General features: G+C 43.9%; 1 protein-coding gene across 1 annotated transcript in view; it reads left to right on the top strand.

Moving 5' to 3' along the window:
• Window positions 1-25410, top strand: part of dync2h1 (dynein cytoplasmic 2 heavy chain 1) — a gene marked incomplete at its 5' end in the record, with an annotated part of 236486 nt that overhangs the window by 94492 nt on the left and 116584 nt on the right. Inside the window, 8 exons of the mRNA XM_084443002.1 lie at window positions 3808-3931; window positions 5375-5496; window positions 8878-8964; window positions 9470-9596; window positions 10739-10880; window positions 10970-11079; window positions 17402-17500; window positions 20648-20771. Coding sequence (XP_084299128.1) covers window positions 3808-3931; window positions 5375-5496; window positions 8878-8964; window positions 9470-9596; window positions 10739-10880; window positions 10970-11079; window positions 17402-17500; window positions 20648-20771 — 935 coding nt within the window. The remainder of the gene's footprint in view (window positions 1-3807; window positions 3932-5374; window positions 5497-8877; window positions 8965-9469; window positions 9597-10738; window positions 10881-10969; window positions 11080-17401; window positions 17501-20647; window positions 20772-25410) is intronic.

The raw sequence follows: 25410 nt of genomic DNA, 5'->3' as shown, positions 1-25410 counted from the left end.
ATCTAACTTTTTGTGTTTTTTTAAGCGTTTTACATGGAGAAAACATGAATGAATGAATGAATGAACATGAAGAGTAAGCTGATTCATAAATACACAGGACAAGATGTGGTAAACAATGCAGGGTAAACACCAATAGAAGCTAAATATAGATTGCCAAACAAACAAGTGATATAACCATCGTCAAAAGCAACACCATAGGAGACATCGAGCTACGCCGTCATAGGTCTACAGAGTCACTCCTCAGATGGCACCACACTAGCTATCCACAAAACTGTTCTAGGCAGCTGGTTTGTAGAACCCACTCAGCTGCAGTTCACAAAACTGTTCTAAGCAGCTGGTCTGTAGAACCCACTCAGCTGCAGTCCACAAAACTATCCTAAAACCACAATATGTTCCTGGTGCGCATGGGGTTGTCATCAGTGAAGCAGACTACCCCATATTGCCGCCTTCATGTTGTCCACTGAACGCTGGTTATTGAGAATTATTTTAATAATTCTCAATAACTGTAATAATTTTGTAACATTTTGCATTTATTGGCAGTCAGCTTACCTACCTCTGGGTCCACATCTGCATATGCCTGCCTAATCTGCTCTCTGCTTCTGTGCAAGGACTCCAGACCTCTCTCTATTTCAGCAACTGAAATTAAAACAGTTTATTTGGTCAGTTTATGGATGCATGTAGAAATGCCACAGGAAGAGAGAGGGAGACTACTGTGCATATGTATAGGCTTCTGATATTGGCTAGAGAGAGAGAGAGAGAGAGAGAGAGAGGGAACACGTTTCAATAGCCTACCTGTCACCCTCTTGTCATGTTTCTGATACGTTTTCAGATGAAGCCCTGGGATCCAACACTTTACTAATCTTTTGGAGAGCTGCATACCCCAACCCTAACTCGTGCGCTAAGAGGACCATCCTCACATTGACATCAAATGCAACATCATTCCTAGTTGTATCATGAAGCCGAGTCGATGTGTAGACACTTTTGCGATAGCCATTTCTCACAAAGACTGCACTCTAAGAGCAAAGTACTACAGAACCCACTATTCTGAGGATCTATGTTAATTTTAAGACCAGTCCCTGCACAATTAGGACAAATCAACCCAGTTATTAGCTCATTCAAACGCGCCGCATCTCTCTGCTGCTCACTGGACATGCTAACGCTAGCCTCATCTCCCTGCTGCTCACTGGACATGCTAGCACCGGCTAATGACAACTTGCGCGAATAGGCACTTTATATCTCATAAATGTAAACCTTTCCATTTAGTTTCTCATGTTTTCTGTTCAACCTTGCGGGCAAACACTGTTGTCGTTGTTGCTTATTACGTTTAGAACGCTTTACAGACGGCATTGTTTGGATTAGATATAAGGAAGTGGAAACGTGTCACATGACGCGCTGAACCAATCACGTTCTCAGAAATCAACAACAGCCAATGAGATTTCACGGTTAGCATCAAACCTGCCTTTGTATTTCCACGATTGGTTGCTGATACAAATGAAACTATCATGTCTGGTTGCGATAACAGTGTGCTAGAGAGCCAGATCTATCAAATGATATATCACATGACCGGGTCCAAATAAAGCCCGCGGTTCGGCTCGTTTCGAAAGAATGCTAACTTTTGGTGATTTTAGGAAGAATCTACAGACGCAAACAGACTAAATGAAGTAAAATAAACATCTAAATGCGTATTTTTTATGTTTTATTTCCACTAGTATGAAAGAAGACATGTTATGGAAGCAAACTAGCACAAAATCTCAAATTTGACCAGGGCGTTGAAAAACGATGTTTTCACCTACCGTGTCTCCCCTTAAATATAACACACCAAACAAATTGAAGAATGGGACACCGACAGGGTCGACATTACCTGCTTGAACACCTTGGAGAGGAAATTAGCACCCTGGTCGGTCTGCACAATTTTCGGAAGTCCAAATGTTGAAAATAATTTAATTAAAGCTTTTACAACAGACTGAGCAGTAATCTTTCTCAATGGAATGGCCTCGGGGCAGCGCGTAGCTATGCACATAATGGTCAGTAGGAACTCTTTGCCGGCCTTAGACCGGGGTAACGGGCCAACACAGTCAACGAGCACATGCTGAAACGGCTCCCCTAAAACTGGGATAGGACAGAGTGGAGCAGGAGGGATAACCTGGTTGGGTTTCCCCGTCATCTGACAGGTACGACAGTACTTGGCTACATCTTGTTTGAGACCGGGCCAAAATAAATTCCTAAGAACTCTGTCGTATGTTTTAGTAACGGCCAGATGGCCAGACCACACATTATCATGGGCGAGAGCTAACACATGCTGTCGATATGCACTGGGCATAACAATTTGGTAAATCACCCTCCAATCCTGTCCTGAATCAAGGTGGGACGTCCATTTACGCATGAGGAGATCTTTATTTATATAGTAGGCTACATTCTTCTTGTTAACATTATCAGAATCCACCTCACTGGAATAACACGCAACAAGAGTAGGGTAAATTTTCTGAGCAGCTACTAATTCATCACGAGAAATGGATAAACTCAAAGTCTCAGTACTCGAGACAGCGCCCTCTTTAGTTTTCTCGTTTCTAGACGGTAGAGGGGTTACAGACTCAGAACCTACGAGCTCTTTTTTTTCTACTACTGCGGCGAACATGGAGTCTGCCATGTCCACCGCGTCACCCAACTTCCGAGACTGGGCTCGCGTGACTGCGCATGCAGGAAAAACCTTGGGGAAACTCTTAGCAATATCCTCAGTCTGCGTCTCGGGGCGTTCCAACACTTCTAAAACAGGCAACACTTTGCCTTCGCAATGTCATTCCCTAAAATGAAATGGATCCCCTTAACTGGCAGAGTGGGCCTTACCCCAACTTTAAACTCTCCCCTCACCAGATTACACGACAAATGCACCTGATGCAATGGGACTGGCACAAAACCCATTTCTATCCCTTGTACCAGTACGCTAGAACCACAGGGTGAATCACGTGACAGAGGCAACATGTGGGACAGAATGAATGACTGGGCTGCGCCAGTGTCACAGAGAATCTTGCAAACACAGGGAGAACATGCAAACTTGGGCCTGGAGACCTTCTTGCTGTGAGGCGACAGTACTAAGTACTCATGAGCGATTTTGGGGTTCAGTGTCTTGCTCAAGGACACTCAAACCGGAGACCTTCTGATCCCCAGCCGGCCACTCTCCCGAGCTACATGCCTCCCATGAGTGATGTAGTCTACTGTAACATTGTAAGGAAAGCGAAAGTGATGTGAGAATGTTCAGCTAAAGAGGCTGCTGTTGGTCTGTCTCCCTGTCCTCTGTGAGGGGATGATAATGGAGTAGTAGGACTTCTGCTCCACTGGTGACTGCTCTCCTGCGTCCCAGAGTGCTGTTCTCTCCGTGCCGCTGTTCACTCCGATCTCTACGGATCTTCTGACTCATCAGGCACACCCCCGGCACTGACAGCTGAGACACAGGAAGTCCCTGACACCGCAGTAATCTCCCTTGATGATGAGCTGTCTTAATTGAGCCAACTCGATCTGCTCTGAGCCGTGTTAGTAAAACGTGTGTGTGTGTGTGACGTGTCCTTGCGTGTGTGGCGAGAGTAACTAAATATGAGTAAATACCGGGTGATTTGTCACCGCTAGCTCTTAATTAGCGCTAGTCATGTTTTTACTTCAATAACTTCAGGCTTGGATTAGCATTCGCTGGCTCATTATGCAATTTAAAGCTTGTATCTTTTCATGTCTGTCCTTCTCCCCACTGACTCTCCCACATTCAATTCCTCCCTCTCTCTCTCTCTCTCTCTCTCTCTCTTCCATCCATTGCTCCAGTTTCCTGGCCAAGCGGGGGGTGAGGGAGGACATCGCTATGTTTGAGGCCAAGAACATCACTCACGAGATCCGCCAGAGCGTGGAGGAGCTTCTCCACAGGAACAAGGCCTCCTTTGACCCCAAGGTCAGTCGGTCTCCCAGCTCGTCCGCTCACTGTGAGGCTTCCACGAGCCGCACAGCGGATCCCGTCTGGTTCATAATGATTAATGTCACGTCATGCGTGACGCGACCAGATAGAAATCGGACATCGGCCCGGCCAGACTATATGAGGTGCCGTTTGGTCATCACGCTGGGTGGTTGGCTATTGAGGCTAAAAGTCAGCTGACGGCCTAGACGTGCAGTAGACTCCTTTTTCATTCTTGGGCTGATGAATAAATTTTTTGATCGTTAACTAGACAGGTCCAATCCAACTAAACTAAATTTGGTTGATATTTGGAGGACACAGAACCCCACTACCTGAGATTATACTTACTTTTCCCCACACCATAAAATGTTTTCAAGAATTTATTATATTCTTTCCAACCCCTGATTTGATCTCAGTCGTGGGCAGTGGGCACTGTTAGATTCTTGCCCCGAAGCATTTCCGACCATACTGCAATATTAACCAGTAACCACATTTAATTTGGATTCTATACGAGGCAGATCATCCAGGTGGAGATTTAATACTACGTTACTTAAAATTGAAGCCTACCTTTTACAACTTAAGACCAAATTAGAATAATTTATCGATCTCAACAAAGAGTTTCCGACCCAGCATTAGTCTGGTCATCAATCAAAGGATTTCTGCGTAATAATGCTATTAGTTTCTCAGCACACCTTAAAAAGTCTAGAACACAAGCTATTTACTACTTAGAACAATCGTGTAGCAATTTAGAAAGACTTGAAATCTAATTATAGCAGGGAGACTGAAGTGAAATTACAGACTGAGAGAGCAGAATTAAACAACATATTAAGGCAGCGTGTGGAATTTTTAATGCATATCACCAAGCACAGATACTACACTTCTTGGAACTCTGCCATAAAAGCCACTGTCACGTAGGCATTGTTGAATGGTAGCTTTGGACACCTTGTAACCCCAAGATGGCTGGTTGTTTAGAAGATCTTCAACTATGACCCTTGGACATCCATCTCTCACGTGGGGGCAGGACAGCAGTATCTTTAACTTGTTATGGATGTTTTTGTAGCCATCTTCTGACCTGTAGAGGTCAGTAAGTTTTCAGGAAGATCTCTACCTTTCACCATGATGATTCTGACCACAGCATTTCAAACATGTGCTCTGTCTTTTTTATATCCGAGGGAAACAAAAAACTATTCTAGGCCACTAACCTTCCAATGAACTTCAAATAAGTTTTATGAAAATGTGCTTTCATTGGATTCCATTGGATTGTATTTAAAATAATAGGGGTGTGAATAATTGTGATCCAGGTGTTTTCTGGAAGAAAAATATTTATAAAAAAATGTTTTTGTGTTTTTTTCCCAGAACTATTGCATTAGTATTGTAGGTTTGTATTTTCCCTGAATGCTAACCCTGAGATGTGTTGTTGTTGTTGTTGTTGTTGGTTGTCAGAATGCCAAGCGGGCGAGCGCAGCAGCAGCTCCACTAGCAGCCTGGGTGAAGGCCAACGTTCAGTACTCACATGTTCTGGAGAGGATTCAACCTCTGGAGAGAGAGCAGGCTGGACTACTGGAGTAGGTCTACACACACATGCACACATACGCACATGCACACAGACACATACACACACACACACACACACACACACACACACACACACAGACAGACACACACACACACACACACACACACACAGACACACGCGAACACATTCACTCCCACATCACACACCAGCATGCAGATATGGGGTGTGAAAAGTGCCATTTTGGTTGCTTGTTCAAAGCTTACTTACAACATGTATGTATGTGTGTATGTATACATACACACACACATACATACATACACACACGCGTTAACCAGCGCAGCTCACTACAAAACATGCGCACATGCGCGGTAGTTCGATCGCGCTTTAAGTGAATGGGGGAGCTCACGTGACTGTTTGCGTTGTGAGTTGTGAGCTCAGTGGTGCGTGTATGTATGTATGTGTGTCTGTGTGTCTGTCACGTGTACCACGAAGGGTTGCTTGTTCACACATTACAAGACCATGTGTGTATGTGTGTGTGTGTGTGTATGTGTGTATGTATGAGATCTAACATAACATACATACATACATACATACATACATACATACATACATACATACATACATACACGTTCGCTCCAACCAGCGCAGCTGTATGTGAAACTGCTTGCGCAAGCGTGGTAGCCACCGTACTTCCGCGTGACGTCACCGAATGTGTTGCTGCTGTTTTCACTCTTGAGAAGTGCGTGTATGTATGTGTGTGTGTCTATGTTTCGACTCGCTTAATGAATGACTTCGATACATCGCTTCAGAGAATGAAGACGATTATGGTAAATATAGCACTAAAAATATTAATATCTGCGTGGTTAGATGACAAGACCATGCTTTGTGGGTAGATCGTATGCCAAATCTATTTGTTTTTTTGTTTAGATGTATCGGCTTTTACTGCAAGCTAGCTAGCTTCCCAGCTAACGTTACATCATTGCGTAGGCTAGCGAAGTGTCTACCAAGAGTGTGGTTAAGGTTAGATGGTCACGTTATGCGAATTCAACTCGGTATATTATGTAGCTGTATCTTGCTAGCTCCATTACTTTACAGTTTGGCTAGAGAAGACCGGTGTATTGAACGCGGTCAAACTCAGGCCTGCCAAGTTTGCCTGTCGGTGCTATTAAAATCACGTCACAACTGTATTCCCTGTGCAGTAACGTTACTCATTCAGCACCAGCCTCCATTATTAACGTTATAGTGTATGCCTGTGATCAGAGAGGAGCGCGCTATTCCCTCTAGCCTTAATGGTTTGTAAATGTTATAAAGTGTCTATTGCAATATGGAGGTACATTATTATTTTCCATATGCTGTATTCGAGAGTAGAGGTTTTGTAACTACATTACTAGCCATATACATGTGCATGAACGCTCTGCAGTAATGACTTGGGGTGCTATTATCACAGTGCTTGTTGGGTCCAACTACAGATCGTTTTTGATGTTATAGATGGACTGTGTACCAGCCTTCAGATTTGACTCCAACAACCTCATGGTCATGGCTCAGGGAAGTACTATCCAGCTGCAGCATCGGAGAAGTGATGCCCCTAAGGGAACAAGCCCAGAGGAGGAAGGAAAATTGCAGTTAGTTTTCTGTCGTGGAGTTGTTCCGAGTTGCCAGATGAACGTCCAGCTCTACCTGCTGGGAGGAGCTGAGCTGGAGTGAGGACCGAGGGAGGCGATAGGCAGCTAGTAGCCAGGACCTCGACACCATCAGCCAGCTTTACACAGACTGATGTATTGCAATAGTAGAGATTGTAGAACATGTCATTTCTTATCATTTGTTTATGTCAAAGACATATTAACACTATGTCACATAGTATAATAACGCTTAGTAATGAAGGAAGGTACCCATGATCACACTGTAGCATTTCAACGACTGGTTTGCCAGAAAAACACAATTATGTATCCAAGTCCCTCACAACAAACAACACAGCTTGGATAATGTGTGCCATGTATGCAGAGCTAGTGTAGCTGATATCATTGCGATGTGGTCTAAAGACAACACTGCCATGACTTGTTGCTGAATTTTTATTGCGGGCAGGGGTCACTAGTCATCACTGGAGCTGACATCTAAAAAGTGTTGGCAAACATGTCTCTTGCTCACAAATCTACTTGGATCCTCACTGTTACATGGTAAATAAAAAAGCAAATACATTGTCAGTAAACAAGTTGTCTCTGTATACGATTTGAAGAAACTGTAGACATCCAATCAGCAATTCTGGCTTTATATGTATTGTATACTATAATGCAGCTGGATATGAATCATTATGGAAACTGACCTACATTTCCAAACATTTGGACCTGTATCACCTGTGTCAATTAAATGTTGTGTAGGCTATTACTTTGAACAACATAAGCATTTCATTAGTCATTTAGCTGACACTTTTATCCAAAGCAACTTTGAATTGCTTTTATAGGGAATTCACAATTGCATCTTTTGTCTAAAACAAGTGACTAAAACATAATCTCGTGCTGAAGGCAGCGTGAAGAATAACAAAATAAAAAATAAAATTGGTGAGGGGTCAAAATACAAGTGGGATGATCCCGGTCAGTATATCCAAAGACCTCAGTCAAATCTAGATTGTGTAATCCTGATCTTGTGGTATCTGGATCAGAATGATCCTATCTAATTATTTGAAAAACCAAAATATACAAGATCAATTTGATCTGGGATAGCAACAAAGAGGATTACAAAATCACAAAATCCACACACACACACACACATACATACACGCACTTCTCAAGAGTGAAAACAGCAGCAACACATTCGGTGACGTCACGCGGAAGTACGGTGGCTACCGCGCTTGCGCAAGCAGTTTCACATACAGCTGCGCAGGTTGGAGCGAACGTGTATGTATGTATGTGTGTATGTATGTAGGCTATGTTAGATCTCATACATACACACATACACACACACACACACACATACACACATGGTCTTGTAATGTGTGAACAAGCAACCCTTCGTGGTACACGTGACAGACACACAGACACACATACATACATACACGCACCACTGAGCTCACAACTCACAACGCAAACAGTCACGTGAGCTCCCCCATTCACTTAAAGCGCGATCGAACTACTGCGCATGTGCGCATGTTTTGTAGTGAGATGCGCTGGTTAACGCGAACGTGTGTGTATGTATGTATGTGTGTGTGTATGTATACACATACACACATACACACATACATACATACATGTTGTAAGTAAGCTTTGAACAAGCAACCAAAATGGCACTTTTCACACCCCACATGCAGACACATACACACCATACAGTACCTACATGTTTTGTGTGTGTGTGTGTGTGTGTGTGTATATGTGTGTGTGTGTGTGTGTGTGTGTGTGTGTGTGTGTGTGTGTGTGTGTGTGTGTGTGTGTGTGTGTAGGAACATGAAGAAGACGGAGAGTAGGAAGACCAGACTGGAGGAGCAGCTCAGCTCTGTGGGCCAGAAAGTCAAGGAGCTGAAAGAGAAGTAGGCATCCCTCCATCATCCCTCTCGCCCTCCATCATCCCTCTCTCCCTCTATCATCCCTCTCTCCTTCTATCATCCCTCCTGCTATCATCCCTCTTTCCTTCTATCATCCCTCTCTCCCTCCATCATCCCTCTCTCCCTCTATCATCCCTCTCTCCCTCTATCATCCCTCTCCTGCTATCATCCCTCTCTTCTTCTATCATCCCTCTTTCCTTCTGTCTATCCCGCTTTCAGACCACCTGTACATCTGCTCATTATCATATTGACACCCCCCCCTCTTTCTCTCTCTCTCCCTCTCTCTCCCACCCCTCTTTCTCCCTCTCCCCCTGCCCCCTCCCCCTCTCTTTCTCCCTCTCTCTCACTCTCTCTCTCTTTCTCTCTCCCCCCCCCCCTCTTTCTCCCCCCCCCCCCCCCTCCCCCTCTCTTTCTCCCTCTCTCTCTCTCTCTCTCTCTCTCTCTTTCTCCCCCCCCCCCTCCCCCTCTCTTTCTCCCTCTCTCTCTCTAGGTTCCAGAGTCGTACTACGGAGGCTGCTAAGCTGGAGGCTGAGGTCAGTAAGGCCCAGGAGACCATCCAGGCAGCCGAGCAGCTCATCCACCAACTAGACGGAGAACACACACGCTGGAATGCACAGGTGCGCGTGTTTGTGCGTTTGTGTGTGTATGTGTGTGATAGAGTGTAGGGTGGAGATGTGTGTGTGCGCACGCGCGCCCGTGTGTGTGTGAGAGAGTGTAGGGTGGAGGTGTGTGTGTGTGTGTGTGTGTGTGTCCCGGCTGTTTTTACTCCTCTCTCCGGCATGTGTCTGCTCTTTAATTAAAACACTCAATCTCCCCGCGCCTCCCTCAGAGGGACACACTCTCACCGTACCCCTCGCTCCCCGCATGGCCGGCGCCCAACCCTGCTTTACCTGCTGCTCACGTACACCCACATACATACCCTCACCCTACACCGCTCTCCTCCTGCAACCTGCAACATCCTGTGTGTGTGTGTGTGTGTGGCAGGGGACTTTGGGGGAAAAAATGCATAATCAATCTTCAAAATGTAGCACGCATCATACAGCCTTGTGAGTCCCGCCCATCTTCTAATCATGCCAAAACACATTGCTTTAGTATTCAATCTTTTCAACATGGCCAAACATGAACTTGTTTTCAGTTGGCTAGGCTATAGGCCTGATAAAAAGGACCCTGTTTACACTGTCACCCATGTTGACGAGGTATTCATTAGGGCTGTCAATTTAACACGTTAATTAGATTAATTAACTATGCAAACATTAACGCATTTATAAAAATTAAAGCATATTAATCGCATTCATTGATTTTGGCCAGCTGTATAGGTGGCACAGTTGCTGCATCATTGCCTGATTTGACATTATTGAAGCGACAAACTTAATTTGGACCTGAATGACCCCATAGGCCAGGGGTTCTCAAACTTTTTGTTTATGCAAGGTTTTTCGCAGACCACCTCATAAACCGTAAAAATAAGTACATATATACAGTAAACGTAGTGTTAAAACGCGGATATTTTTTATAGTTAATAATGGACAATCAAAAGTAAATTGTAGCCTACTCATCACTGCATATCATCACCATATATTTACCTGTGTGTGTGTGTGTGTGTGCACGTGCGCACAGCAAGTACAGTGGAAACAAATAATCTTATTACTCACCTAAAAGCCTCAGCTAATATAGCTCATGAAGCTAATAACAAATATAAATGCAAAATAACAAGTCTATAATGTATTGTGTGTGTGCGGGCGTGTGCATGCGTGTGTGACAGGTAGCTGAGATCACAGAGGAGCTGGACACGCTACCTATGAAAGCCTTGTTGGCTGCGGCCTTCATCACCTACCTGTCTGCTGCGTCTGAGGACCGTAGGAGATACTGTTTAGACACCTGGATGAAGAACTCTGGTCTACAGAGTAAGACACACACACACACACACCAGATACTGTACATAAACTGTAACTGGATAACTAAGTGTGTGTGTGTCTTACTGTATGTGTGTTAGAGTTCGACCTGCGGTCCTTTCTGTGCTCCGAGAGTGAGCAGCTGATCTGGAAGAGTGAAGGCCTCCCCTCCGATGACCTGTCTATGGAGAACGCCCTAGTCATACTGCAGGTGAGACCCTCTCCCTCCCTCTCCCCCACAGTCCTCTGTGTTGCAGGTAGGGTGCTGCACACTTATACAGATGTGGGAAGTTAGTAATGTCACATGCTGCAGCATTTCACGTCGCGGTATTTGGCAGGGAAATCCCGTTGGAAATCTCGTGGGATTTCAGACAGGTGTTATTTCGTTTTAGTGATGCACCACCGCCAGGTGGCGTCTTTGAGTAGATTTAGCAGGCTGGGCTCAGTGTTTTTCTCCTATAGTCTACGAATGAAGCATCATTAAATTTCACATTCTTTAATTTAAATGCTCTGTTGTAAAGCACTTTGAGCTGAATTTATCTGTATGAAAGGGGCTATACAAATAACGTTTAATTGTTATTATTACCTTGTTCTCAAACACATGTTTTCTCCATCTCGATGTAATTTAATTATTACGAACACCTATAATATATCTAGGCCTACAGTAGCCTATCTATCTCGGCAACTGACGTCGGGTCAAGACGTGGTGTCTGTTAAGTCAAATGCGCAAAATAACAGTATTGTAAATATATTTGTTAGTAAAGATGTGGTGAACGTGAGGGTTTTGCGTTTTGTTTCTGGAACGCATTCAACTGGTAGGCTACTCGTAAACCCCGGAAGTAAATTTGAAGACAGGGCACCAGCTAATGTAGCCAAGTCTGAGCGCAGTAGGCTATATGGCTTCAGCACGATACAAAGAAAAAATAATCTTGATCGGAGGTGTGGATCCATACAAAATTGAAATAGTCGCCATGAGTAAAGATCACTCATTGCCAATCATATCCGGACATTAACTATCTTGTGCATAGCGGCAGGTTTGACAGTGAGACATCAACCGATAATTGTAATAATGCGATTATTGAAATGGTCTTGTGAACGCCTTTATCTGATTTCCAAAATCGGGGTAAGGTCCATAGGACGATTGTGGGTTTTCATTTGCACATAACTATATTTTAATAAAACATTGAAGTCCGCCTGTCAATGACTTTCCCTAAAATTGTGTTCTGTTGCACCCCCTATTGTTAAATTGTAAATGAAAAAAACATACACAATATTTTGTTATTTGAATGATCTTGAATATATATATATATTCAAGATCATTCAAATAACAAAATATCGTGTATGTTTTTATTTATTTATACCGGCCGCCAGCTGTTCAATGAACGGCTATAGGGAATGCGCAGTTTCGCGCTGGCTACAGCCTATTATATGCACAGTTTCGCGCTATGTAGGCTATTATAAATAAGTATTATTCATTGAGGGAGCTTGGACTCGCTGGGGAATGGTGGAGAGACACAGAGCCTCCCCAGACGCGACATCCTCCAGTTGGCTGAAGAGCTGCGCGCTCTGGCGTCCAAACAGCCACCTCCGGCGCCCCTCGCAGTGTCCACAGAAGAATACCCCCCAAAAAATACTTGCATGGTGAAGACAAGCTGCAGCAAGAACAGAACTGTCTACCAATGCATGAAGTGCACCTAGCTGTCTGTGAGAGGCTATAGCAGAGGATATGTGCGAAGTGTATTTGAGCTGCCGCCTCAACCGTGCGTATAAGAGCAGAGCGCATCATATAGCTACAACTAGTAGCCCATAGCCATTAAAACGGCTTATTGTTTTATTCATATATCAACTAGATAATTCGATAATAATGAGTAGCCTAGTAGGCTATAAAATGAATTCAATAGGGCAAGCCTTAAGTTGTAGCCTAGGCTACAGTACAATCACAAGACGCATAGGCCTAGCCTATCGTAAAAAGCGTTGCGTTCTCATAGGCCTATATTAACTTAGATAATTATTAATTATGCTCAGGTCATAATGTCCGTTGAAAATAATTCCCTCTAAGCAGAATTTGAATTGTATTAAAATAGGCTAAAATTAAATTTCCACATATTCTGATTCCTTCTAGGTCTATAAAAAAAAACATTTTTCTAATGTGTAGCCTATAGGCTATAGGCTTCTGCGATGAACAAAACAGCCACAATGTAGCCTGCTTAGCGAGCGAGAGGGCAGTCTACCATAAAGTGTATAACCATAATGTAATATATCTAGACTACATGCATTGTGGTATTTCTTTATATAGCCAATTGTTTCTCAATAAACAGTTATGTCATCCTCTGAGTCCGAATGTAGGCTAATAGACCGGCAGCTCTAAATGCCTTCCCAATCAATGAGACATGGTTGTAAAAATGATGTTTTATTGATGAAAAGGGTAAAACTGAAAAACATGGAAAGGGAGTCATTGCATTTATCGATGCAGTCCGCTACCAGCAAACACTGAAAATACAGGTCCTCCAGCGAACCTGGACTAGACTATTGTTACCCCCCCCCCCCCCAAATTCTTTTATATTCAAATAAACTGGATGAACCGGTTTCCTAGCCCTGGATCGTGGGAGGGGGGTAGCCTGCGTTAGCGGGTGCTTTGCCATGACCGGCCATTGAATTCGCTAGTTTGAAGGATAGATGGATGGATTAACGTCCAAAGTAGATTGTGCAAGTATTGTATAGGCCCATGTGTAAGAGATGAATGGCTGTAACCATGAACTCAGCCAGAGGTAGGCCCTACTGTAGATTATCAGCATTATCACCAGTCTCAATTTATGTCTCAATTTATGTGTTGCCATTCATTTAAACCACCATCTCATCTAGACTACTTCTGTTGCTGCATTTTTACATTTATGCTTTCATGATTTTAGAGCGCAATAAATATTTTCCAGGATTCCAAAAAGTCCATCCAGTCATCCAACTTTGTTCTGAGCGCAGCGCAGGCTGGTAGCCTACTGTCAAGGCTCACGACTGATGCACTCCCTTAACACGTCTCGCATCCCCAGACCATCAAGAGAATTTGAATATGAAAGACTTTGGGATTCCAGGAGTCAAGGCCGTTTCAGACGGGGAGCGACATTCCGCCTGCGTTCTCGCTCGGAGCGGGGGACGCACGCGTCCTGCGCGCAGCGGGGAAAGCTGACTACAATTCAGCTCTTGTCGCGGGCGGGCGCGCAGCCTAGTTCCATATGAGAACACTCCTCGGTCCAATTCCGTATAGTAGATCAGCCTGTGTACTTTCAACGAATGTATTATTAGACATAATATCATAATAACCAACATAATGACCTCCTGAGCTGCCTGCCTGATGGTCTCAGGGCTAAAGAGACCGCGCGTCGTTTTCCTCACCCTATTGGCATGCTATCAATGAAAGAAAATACATTGTAATTAAACATGGTTTTAGGCTATTGTTTTTATGTAGGCCTATAGGTTAAGCTTTTTGTGTTCATAAGGTAACGTCATTGTAAACGAAAGTAGCCTATAGCCTATAATCCAATTGACTGGAACCAGGGGGTTTGACAAAAGTTATGAGGCAAAATAATTTGTCTTGACTGCATTCAAGATGTATCTTTCACATTAAAACTACATACAAAGCTGGGAATTCTAAGAAAATTGCATATGTTTGCAAACTAAAACAAGTGAACACAATTTTACAATCGAAAATGCTTATGAGACCATTATTTTACTTATATGGGGCAAAAGTGGTTTCTCTTCCTGCTTCTGCCTAAGCCCTCCACAATACCACAACACAACGGTGTCATGTTTTACCGAAGGAGAAGTGAAGAAGACGGTAGCAGTAGCTAAAGCAGTTAGCTAATGTTAAGATCATTCCTCTAGCTGCTTTGCTGCTAATGCGAGTTCGTCTCCGTTCCTGCCCGAGAAACAGAACCATTTCAAAAACATCTCTGGTCAGCTCCGTTAGCCATCTTACTCGTCCTGATGCCATGTTCCATATGAGAACACTCAGCCTAATGTATTAAACTTCTACTTGTCCCGACAGTTAACAGATATAGACCCGGCGACAGTTACAGAGATAGAAACTATAAATAGATAGGCTTTGTTCGTAATAATTAAATTACAACCAGACAGAGAACAAGGAGTTTGAGAACGGTAGGCTCATCTAATGTGCGAGATGAGCTACAGCAATGGGTCAATGAGTGGTATTACTGCGCCCCTATGGGCAGGCGAGCGGTGGTGCGGAATGACGTAAAGCGCCTGTTAGAATACCGCAGGTCAAGTTACATTCTTATGTTCCCACATCTGTACACATCCAGTCCTCTGTGTTGCAGGGAGAGTGTGTCACACTTATACACATCCAGAGCACGTTGTTGTTGTTGTTTCTTTGCCTTCCGAGTCTCCATCCCTACTCTCTTCTCTTCACCATATCTTGATTGGGTGCTCTCTTCTCCCGTGTTGTGTTGTGATGGTGTGTTTATTTCCAGAGGGGTTGAGTGGGGTACCATCTTGATGTTTATTTCCAGGGGGGTTGAGTGGGGTACCATCTTGATGTTTATTTCCAGGGGGGTTGAGTGGGGTACCATCTTGATGTTTATTTCCAGGGGTGTTGAGTGGGGTACCATCTTGATGTTTATTTCCAGGGGGGTTGAATGGGGTACCATCTTGGTGTTTATTGAATGGCGGCTGTAGCTCTGGAGGTGGATTGGGCCGTCTAATGGCCGCAGGGTCGGCGGCTCAAATCCCGGCTCTGTCTTTGGGCAAGACACTGAACCCCAGATTGCTCCCAATGAGCAGGCTAGCACCTTGCAAGACAGCTGCCACCATTGGTGTGTGAATGTGTGTAAAGCGCTTTGGATAAGAGTATGTAAGTGCACTACATTTACCATATTTCCAGGGGGGTTTAGTAGGGTACCATCTTGCTGTCTGTGTTGGTTCTCTGTGTGTGTCTTTGTAATGATTGCATGAAACATGTTGAAGCTAAATTACCTGCATCTGCGTTGTCTGTGTTACCATTCACTCATCTCTCCTGTTCTGTCTCCTCATTGCTGCATTAAGATTAATGCACTCAAGTCACGGGTAAGAGCTCGTTACACACACACACACACACACACACACACACACACACACACACACACACACATACACCCACACACACATACACCAGGCATGCAAACTTGTCACCTTTCGGTGAAATTCCCCGTTTTGAAACCAAAATAGATAACTTACGTGATTTGTGCGAGAGCCTGTCTGTCAAAGCGACTTACATAGAAAGACAATACATCCGTGAGTGTGGACATTGGGTTTGGGCCAATGGAGCGCGGAAATCTGATGCTGTGCGTCTTTGGATCTGTGTGCATTGACAGTCAGTAAAAAGGCAGCAAGCGAAATTGAGCCAATCAACCCGCTAGTCACAGTACAGTGTGAGCCCAGCTTGTAACGAAACAAGCTTTTGCCACAGTGCTGCATGGAGGTGCGTTTCAGCCACAAACCTACATAGAGATCAACTGAAACCCCACAAAGTAACCCACCTGCCAGCCCAGGAACATTCCCCTAAATGTAGTTGGTCGTCATATTCATTAATTCAAGTTTCATCATCAAGTTTTATCCCCCCCCACTTTTTCTAATCTCAAATTCCATTTATTTTTTCTGCGTTCTTAAATCCTGTTCTTAGATAAGAACAAATCCCAGATAAGAAACCATTCAGGAGAGCCAGAATTGTCCAGGGAACTTTGTAAGTGGAGTTAAGAAGACATTTCTTCTTAACTTCTTCTTAACTGCATTCAGGAATGAGGACCAATGATCTATCGCTAGTTTGTGTTGGAAAGTTAGCCTATTGGCACCTGCCTTTCCCCCTGAAACACCAATTGGCTGCATGGTGCAGGAAAGGGGTACGATAACTGCAGCGCTTTCATTCTTTATCAGACCAAGTTTGACTCAACCACCAGTCTTCCCCTCTTTCCCCACAGTCTATCACTCTCACTCCTCCTTTACATCGTCTGCTTATCTGCTGAGAGAGAGAGAGAGAGAGAGAGAGAGGGGGAGAGAGAGAGAGAGAGAGAGAGGGAGAGAGAGAGCTTCAGGGTAAGGACAGGAAGGATGGTGAAATATGAACAGGGTTGTGAGTGATGGATTGTAAGTAACAAATGAAGCGAGAGACCATGGAATGGAGGAAGTGGAGGATGAAGGAGAAAAAGATCTGGTCGTTTGGTCTGGTGGCTCTCTCTGTGACTGTGTTCATTCTGGCTGGGAAGGCGTTCCGACTGACACGCTGGCCAATCTTTCTGACAAGTGTGTCAGAGGAGGACCCTTTAGGAAAAAAGACTGGCTTGCACACACACACACACACACACACACACACTGTTTTGATGCTCCCAGACTAACTCCTTTGACCGATGGGATCAGAGAAAAAAGTTGATATGAGTTTGTAATTACAGATAATTGTATCTTGCTTTATCCCTATCTCTCCCTACTCTCTCTGTCTCTCTCTCTCTCTCTCTCTCTCTCTCTCTCTCTCTCTCCCTCTGTCTCTCTCTCAGAGTGTTGCGTGTCCATTCCTCATTGACCCCTCCTCCCAGGCCACAGAGTGGCTCCGTACACACCTGAAGGAACACCACCTAGAGGTCATCAACCAACAGGTACACACACACACACACAACCCAACAACCAACAGGTACAGACATACACTCATAAAACACAACAACTAACAGGTACACACACACAACCCAACAACCAATAGGTACACACATACACTCATAAAACACAACAACCAACATGTACACACACACACACACAAAACACAACAACCAACAAGTACAGTACACACACACACACACTCACACAAAACACAACACGTTCAGAAGTATCACCTCTAGTAGTTCAGGTTCTAAAACACAGTCTGTTAACTGAGTCTGACCCATGGAATTGAACGCTTGTCTTCTTCTACGCTGCTGCATGCTGCCGTCCAATCACAGCGCACCACCCATCACAGCAGCGTTGAAGAAGACAAGCGTTTGCCGGTGATTCATTTTGTGAAAATATGAGCAAACTTTTGTAAAAGATGTATACAAAAAAAAAGTGGAAACATATGTTAAAATATAAGGATTTTATGCGTGGCCAATTTTGGTCACAAGGTCATCGTGACCAAAATTGTAATGCCTTGCTACCACCTCCCTTTGTAACGCCTTGCTACCACCACTTGCAATGCCTTTCAAACTCATGTGAATGTCCACAGGTTTTTTTTAGATCGCTCAGATTGGCAGAATGTTTTAACAGACGAAAAGACACCACGAGTGACGTCAACACAGATTTCACGAACCCTATAGAACATGATATGACCAACACAGTCAACAACAATGTGACTGGAAACACTCTAGTACTCTAATTCCAAGTATGCAAAGTTCGGATTTGCGTCCTTGCTAGTCCGGACCTGGGAAGTTCGCATCAGAGTATGAACTTCCAAGGACGGGAGGATTCAAGTATAGTCATTCAGCAATTGGAACAGCAGCATCCTTGTTGACGTCTCCTTCTCGGCTTCTTTTGTGTGGACACCTGCAGCCACCATTGCTAGGATTTTGAAAAGCGTTTTAAAGGAGAAGGCTTTTTTTGGACAACCTGGACCTTTGTAGTATATTGTTATACTGTATCATACTGTATTACTTAGCCATTACATGGATATACTTTATTTTACAGGCCTCCGAATCACACCAAAGTTATCTCGTGAATCAAACGTCTTATAATATGCCGTAAATAAGGTCCAGGTTGTCGAAAAAGAGCCTTCCCCTTTAAGACGCGGTTCAAGGATTTCGAGAAACTCAATAAAAAGGCACACCCGAGCTTATCAATTCTGCTATCGAGATAAGCACGTCCTATGATAACGTAATGTCAATTTTAAATCTCGTGAGACAAGTAATTTCAATCCATACGCGGTTTAAATAAAAAAAGATACCAATGGCCTCCCGCACCGCTTTATTTCTCATTTTGGCTGAGAGAATGGCTGAGCGCACAAAGTGATCTAAGGCATGGTTACATTTCACAAAAGTGAAAGAAAAGGAGGAGGTGAAATGCAACCTGTGCTCTAAGATATATCCTGCAAGGGGGGAAATACAACGTCTATGCTAAAGAACTTAAATGGGGCTCATCAGATTAGAATTGGGACTTGCACTACATTTGATAGTCTCAAAGTAATAGACCGACCAACTCCCTCGTCCTCTTCTACCACCCCGGGTACGCATGCTGTGCGCACCTCAATAAGTCCCGTTCATTGACATTGACAGTACTTAAATCTAGTGCTAGATGTCTTCTTTGCTAGCTAGATTCCCTCTGTCATCGGCTTGCTAAAGTGGTTCATTCATTAGACTAGTAGTAACGTACTGCAGCTAGCCAGCTATACCTAAAGTTAGCTACCGTTAGCTTGCTAGCTCGGTGCAGTTACGTTACTAGGCACAACTAGTGAATGAATGAATGACCCACTGTAGTCTAAGTTATACTAAAACGTGTTTGTAGTATTTAGCAAGCGGATGACGGAGAGAATCTAGCTTGCAAAGAAGACATCTAGATTTAAGGACTGTCAATGTCAACGTAAAATAGCCTAATTTGCATGTACAATGCTATAGCACTATCTAGCTGGTTAACGTTAGCAAGCTGCAGTGGTCGTCACAACCAATGGATAGTGTAGCCTAGCAATTGGTTGCCATAGGTTTGCCTTAGGTTTGACTGAGGTTTGTCAAACCATGACATAGGTTTGCCTTCTTTCTGATAGAAGAATATTTGGAGGGCATAGTGATGAGTTATACTAATTAAGTTTATTTATAAAGCCATTTGAAAGCAACCGCAATGTGCTGAAACCATCAAAGGAAATAGATACACAATTAATAGCCTACATATAAAATATAGGCTACATAACATTACATACAAACACTTTTCTAAATAAGTAGCCTTACTAGCCTTTAGTTTTATAGGTCTTTAGTTTTATAAGAACTCAAAGTCTGCTAGTGTACTGCTAGTGTACCCAGAGTCTGCTAGTACAAGATACAAGAACAATACTAAATCGGTTCTTTTAAGAATTTATTACTTGTCTTGTCTTTCCATCAAATAGTAGAAAAGTAGGGTATCGATAGTGGGATCGATTAAGACTCGAATCGTTAAGCAGTCTCAATAATGGTATCTGTATCGATAAAAATCAACGAGACCCATCCCTAGAGATAGCATAGGACAGCAATGATAGTGTCCCATTTCTGAACTTTCCCAGGCTAGGTGCCCAACGTCACCGTAGCTGGCTTTGTTAGCAGCATCTCCCTAGCCATAGCCATAGCTAGCTGTGTCCCGACTGAGACTCGAAACTCCTTGAGAAATCCAAACGTTGGATTGTTAAAATAATTACTACATTGAGACTAGTGTTGAGGCTACAGTACCTTGCTCAAGGGCACGACAGTAGGCAGTGATTGTCAAGTGGCCTGGCCCGGTTTGAATCGGCAACCCTCTGGTCTCTGGTCAAATGCTCTGACCACTGGGCCACCAACTGCCTGTACAGTAGTTACTCCTCACGGGGTGGCTGTGGTTCAGGAGGCAGAGCAGGTCGGCGGTTCGAATCCCGGCTCCTCCTGTCCACATGTTGAAGTGTCCTTGGGCAAAACACTGAACCCCAAATTACTCCCAAAGAGCAGGTTAGCATCTTGCATGGCAGCTGCCGCCATTGGTGTGTGAATGTGTGGGTGAATAAGAGCCTATTGTAAAGTGCTCTTTAAGTCCATTTACCATTACCATCTACCATGTGCGTCTCCCAGGACGCTAACTTCATGACGTCTCTGGAGCTGGCCGTGCGCTTCGGGAAAACTCTGATCATCCAGGAGATGGACAGGGTGGAGCCGGTCCTCTACCCCCTGCTGAGGAGAGACCTGATAGCACAAGGTAGGTTCATCTCCACACACACACACACACACACACACACACACACACACACACACACACACACGCTCTCTCTCTCTCTCTCTCTCTCTCTCTCTCTCTCTCTCTCTCTCTCTCTCTCTCTCTCTCTCTCTCTCTCTCACACACACACACACACACACACACACACACAAACTCTCTCTCTCTCTCTCTCTCTCTCTCTCTCACACACACACACACACACACACACAAGCTCTCTCTCTTTCACACACACACATGCTCTCACACACACGTGCACACAAACACACACACACTCTCTCTTACACACAAACGCACGCGCATTAACATGTTTTTGAATGATTTTTCAAGGTGCCCACCCACATCCATTGTATGACCAAAACGGCGGTAGAGCAATTATCAACTTTCTCAAAAGTGCTTGTTTTGTCAACTTCTTGATCTGAACCATTGTATATGATCATAAGTAAAACAGGGCTAAAACAGGGCTAAACATGATTTTTCCCTTTACTACTCCTTTAAGAATTTCTCACAAGAAGAATGTCTTATTAAAAAAGACAAACCCCCACCCACCAATGGCCCCAGGTGCTACTTAAAATATTCATCCATGGGAAAAGATTTGGAAAATGGCATACAAAAACATTGGCACATTCTGAGCTCCGACCCATCACTCAAAAACATTTTCAAGGACTTACCTAAAGTAGTCTACAATCTCCCCCCTAACCTGAGACAAATGCTGGTGAAATCAGATCTCATTCCTCCTAGAAACCCCACTTTCCTAGATCCACCCCCAGGAAATTACCGGTGTGGCTTGTGCACGCAGTGCAATTTTACATATAAGTGCACGACATACACCCACCCTGTAACAGGACAAGCCATCAAAACAAGGGGTACCATTTCATGTTCTACTAGAAATGCAATTTGCCTGATCAAATGTCCATGTGTTTTAGCCTGTGTAGGAAAAACACAAAGGGCACTAAAAAGCAGAACACAGGAGTTGTATTAAGACCCAGGATCAGCATAGCCCAGTGGTGGTACACTTTAGGGTGGCTGTATTAAGACCCAGGATCAGCATAGCCCACTTTAGGGAGGCCTCCCTCAGATATATGGGCATTGAGCATGTTAGAGCTCTAAGAAGAGGAGGTGACTTAACACACTCCTGCTACAAAGGGAGAGCTACTATCACCCGTCAGACTCTTGCACCCAGAAGTTTAAATCAAGAGTATGAGATAAAATATTTTCAGTGATTTCTTATGATTAGGTAAATGTTATTGATGTAGGCCTATGCTATTTAAAAAAACAACTTATTTAGGGTATTATGGTGATGTGTTATATATACATTTTTGTACTTTTTAAACTGTTTTTATTTGAATGTCAATTAGGTTAGACTTGGCCATCACCTGCCCCATTACCCTTTAGCCTATCAACAGAGGAGGTATTGTTGTAGGACAGTATATATCAGGTGTTTTGACGTGTCAACCATAACTAACCTGACAAAGGTGCAGATAGGACTGAAACGTTTTGTATATTCAAGTTCTTTTGTGACGTGGAGCTATAGTGTGCGGGCATTCCCCTTCTATCACTGATGCTATCCGGTGTGATCGTATTTTAGACTTGTCTAGTCCAAAGATTTACCAAGATACGTTCAAAAGGTTGAGTCTGGTTTATTGAATGAAATCAAATACTTGCGCAAGGACTTCCTGAACAACGCAAACAAAGGTGGTTTGTCAGAGAAGTGAGGTCAGTCACTTCTGGCTGTGGCTTATGTACAGTCCAAAACAAAGGTACAGTGTTTCCAGGATGTGATTGGCTACTGCATTGTACATGAATGGCAGGCGTGGCCAAGAGTAAAAACATGTGACATGAGAAAACAAAGAAAACAGAGGTCTGAATCAGGGCAGGAAAGACAAGGTGTGGTCTTTCTGACTTGGACAAAAGAGCGAGGCAGAGCTATGCAGAGTGTTTACAATTACAAAAGGGGGGGAGAGTTGGTGTTTTACATTAGACTGAAACTGGGGTTTTTCAGGGGACTTGGGGGGAGGTGATAAATTACAAAGACAAAGGCTAAGGTGTTTGGATGTAAATTCCTGGACAATCCCTCATTTGTGCCTGAACAGGCACACAAAAATAAAATCCAAACACAGTGTAAACAGTCAGCTATGCTATACATGTGGAAAGGAAATAATCTCTCCACTAGGTGGAAACTTTAATTATTTCCTCTCAACGTGCAAAATCACACACCAAAACCCCTTGTTTCAGAAGTTTGACAGGAAACAAGATAAAAAAGATGACATGATTATATACTATTTATAGTCTAAGAGTGGACAACCATTCACCAAAAAACAAACTTGATTTAACAAGGCAAAAAAAAGATAAAATGGTTACCAGTGTAAGAGGGGCAAAAAACCTCTTGGTCAATTTAGAGGAAAAACCCAAACTTATTTATCAACTCATGTTTCAATCATTGCAACTCTTGTAAACAAATATGATATTTTCCAGATTATTTCAAAGTTCATTCACTCTTGTGAGGAGGTGACCGGCAAGGTCAGTCTCCGATTGCTCATCAGAGGAGGGGAGAGTGTGGCGGTGACTGTCAAGGTCACTCTTGTTCACAGTGTATCCCAACAGTCATTTAGGTGGCACTTCTCTTTTGGGCAATAGAATGTCATTGGGGAATGCAAGGCGTCTTCTCTTCTAGATCGCAACTTCGATGTCACGTTGCTTGAAATCAGTTATGTTCAATGTTAGTGTGTGCAGGTGTGTGTGCGTGTGTGGTGCATCTTGTGAGGAGGTGACCAGCAAGGTCATTTTTCCTCCGATTCCTCGTCAGAGGAGAGGACAGTGTGATGGCCCATGGTTTTGGCCTCTGAGCCCTCTGGTTCAGCTGCATTCTGATCTCCTGGTGTTTGCGATCCCTTGGTGGACCGTCCTCTGTTGCTTGGACCCGTCGGCAATGGCTTGCATGGGTCCAACGAAGTCCTCTCAGATCGCTGTCTGCGTGATGAGTAGAAACTGGTACGGCCCGAGCCACCTCGGCGAGTTCCAGCTCCTTCGTCTGTGGTCGTGGATTAGGACCCAATCCCCAGGAGAGATGTGATGCAGGAACCCCTCCTTAGCCTCAGGAAATGGCGGTCCTCACTTTAGTCCTTCATTTCTTTTTCTCCGCAGGTGGAGCAGATGCTTGTAGGTCAGAAATGTAGGCTCTTGAACTGAACCCGGTCCATCCCTGTACTGCTCCACGTAGGGTCGGCCCGGGTCGTGCTGCTGGAGGGCTCACCTCGGCGCTCCCCCAGTACAGGCTGATGAAGTGCTCCATCTGTGGATCCACAGATGAGAGAGACAAACAGAGACAAAACAGAGCAAAAGAGAGTCCTCTGGTCTGGTCTCCCTGTTCCCTTCTTTGGTCAGGAACGGTTATTCAACAGTCTGTAGGAGATACTCAGAAACATGGTTAAGCGCAAGCTCCTGCTTTGGGGAAAAATTGTTGTTATTCTGTCAGGAAAACTTAAACAGGGTGACTGTTCAAGTGTCATTTAGAGCCAGTCTGCAGTAGCCTACAGTGACATCAAGGGCAGTGTTAGAATGACTTTAACACGCCCAGTCCCCAGTCATGATCAAGGCAATTGGATTTGGCTCTTAGCATTTCTCTTGCGATTTTATGAAAATAAAATACGCTTAAGTCTTTCGGACCTCCCATTCAGGGCGCAATCCCGGGCTAGACCCACCATATTCTCGTCTCAACAAAACAACACCCCCTAAGGGTGAAAGCAAAAATTTCCTGAAGTCAGGATAAAAATAGAGATGGGGCAAAGAAAATGACACTAAAATGAACTGGCTTCATTTACAATTAACTAATCAAAAACGCCATCAAGCTTCATTTGTATAGCTAAAATTTGTATATCTAAAACCTCCCTCTTCTGCATTTGAGGACAGAGTATTTGGGCCCTGCTCCTGTTTCATACTTATCTGTCGCTCACAGTGAGTTGGTGACATGGCGTTGGTCTGCATCTCACGAAACCCAGATCGCCCATCTGTAGGGAAACAGGCCAGTAATCTCCATCTCCACCTCCGGTCTGTGCCCGTCTCCTGGTTCGGCATTCGCCCATCACTCCCGGAACGACAGTTGTCTGTAAAAAACCACTCAGAAAAAAACACTCAGGCCCGATGAATGTGCCTCAAACTATAAACATGAGATATTTAACATACTCATTTAAAATATATATAAATTGGGTTATGAGATGCTGCATTCAGATTAAGATACTGGCAACCCTTATCTATTTCCCCCACTATTATGCACAACGCTTATGTCTTAAGCTACATATCAGAAAGAGAGACAAAACAAACAGTTAAAACAGACAAACAGCAGGTCCCAAGCAGTCCCCAGGAAGGCATGATCCAGGCTTCTCAAAGACCTGCCGCCCAGGGTCCATAGCACCTGAAAATTAAGACTCAAAACACAGACTGGGTTCAATAGCAGAGGAGAAGGCCTAGAGCCAACTTCTCAAAACACATTATCATTATATGAATGAAAATTCATACAGTAGAATGCATAAAACGAACAGCTTATGGCCATTCATTGACTATTGAAACAAAACTCCTGAATCAAACACCTATTCAACCCTGTCAGACTTTTGAGTTCCCTCTACAT

This window comes from Borostomias antarcticus (assembly GCF_949987555.1).
Source record: "Borostomias antarcticus genome assembly, chromosome: 1".
In the NCBI taxonomy this organism is placed as follows: domain Eukaryota; kingdom Metazoa; phylum Chordata; class Actinopteri; order Stomiiformes; family Stomiidae; genus Borostomias; species Borostomias antarcticus.
This window is presented reverse-complemented; position numbering and strand designations above follow the sequence as displayed.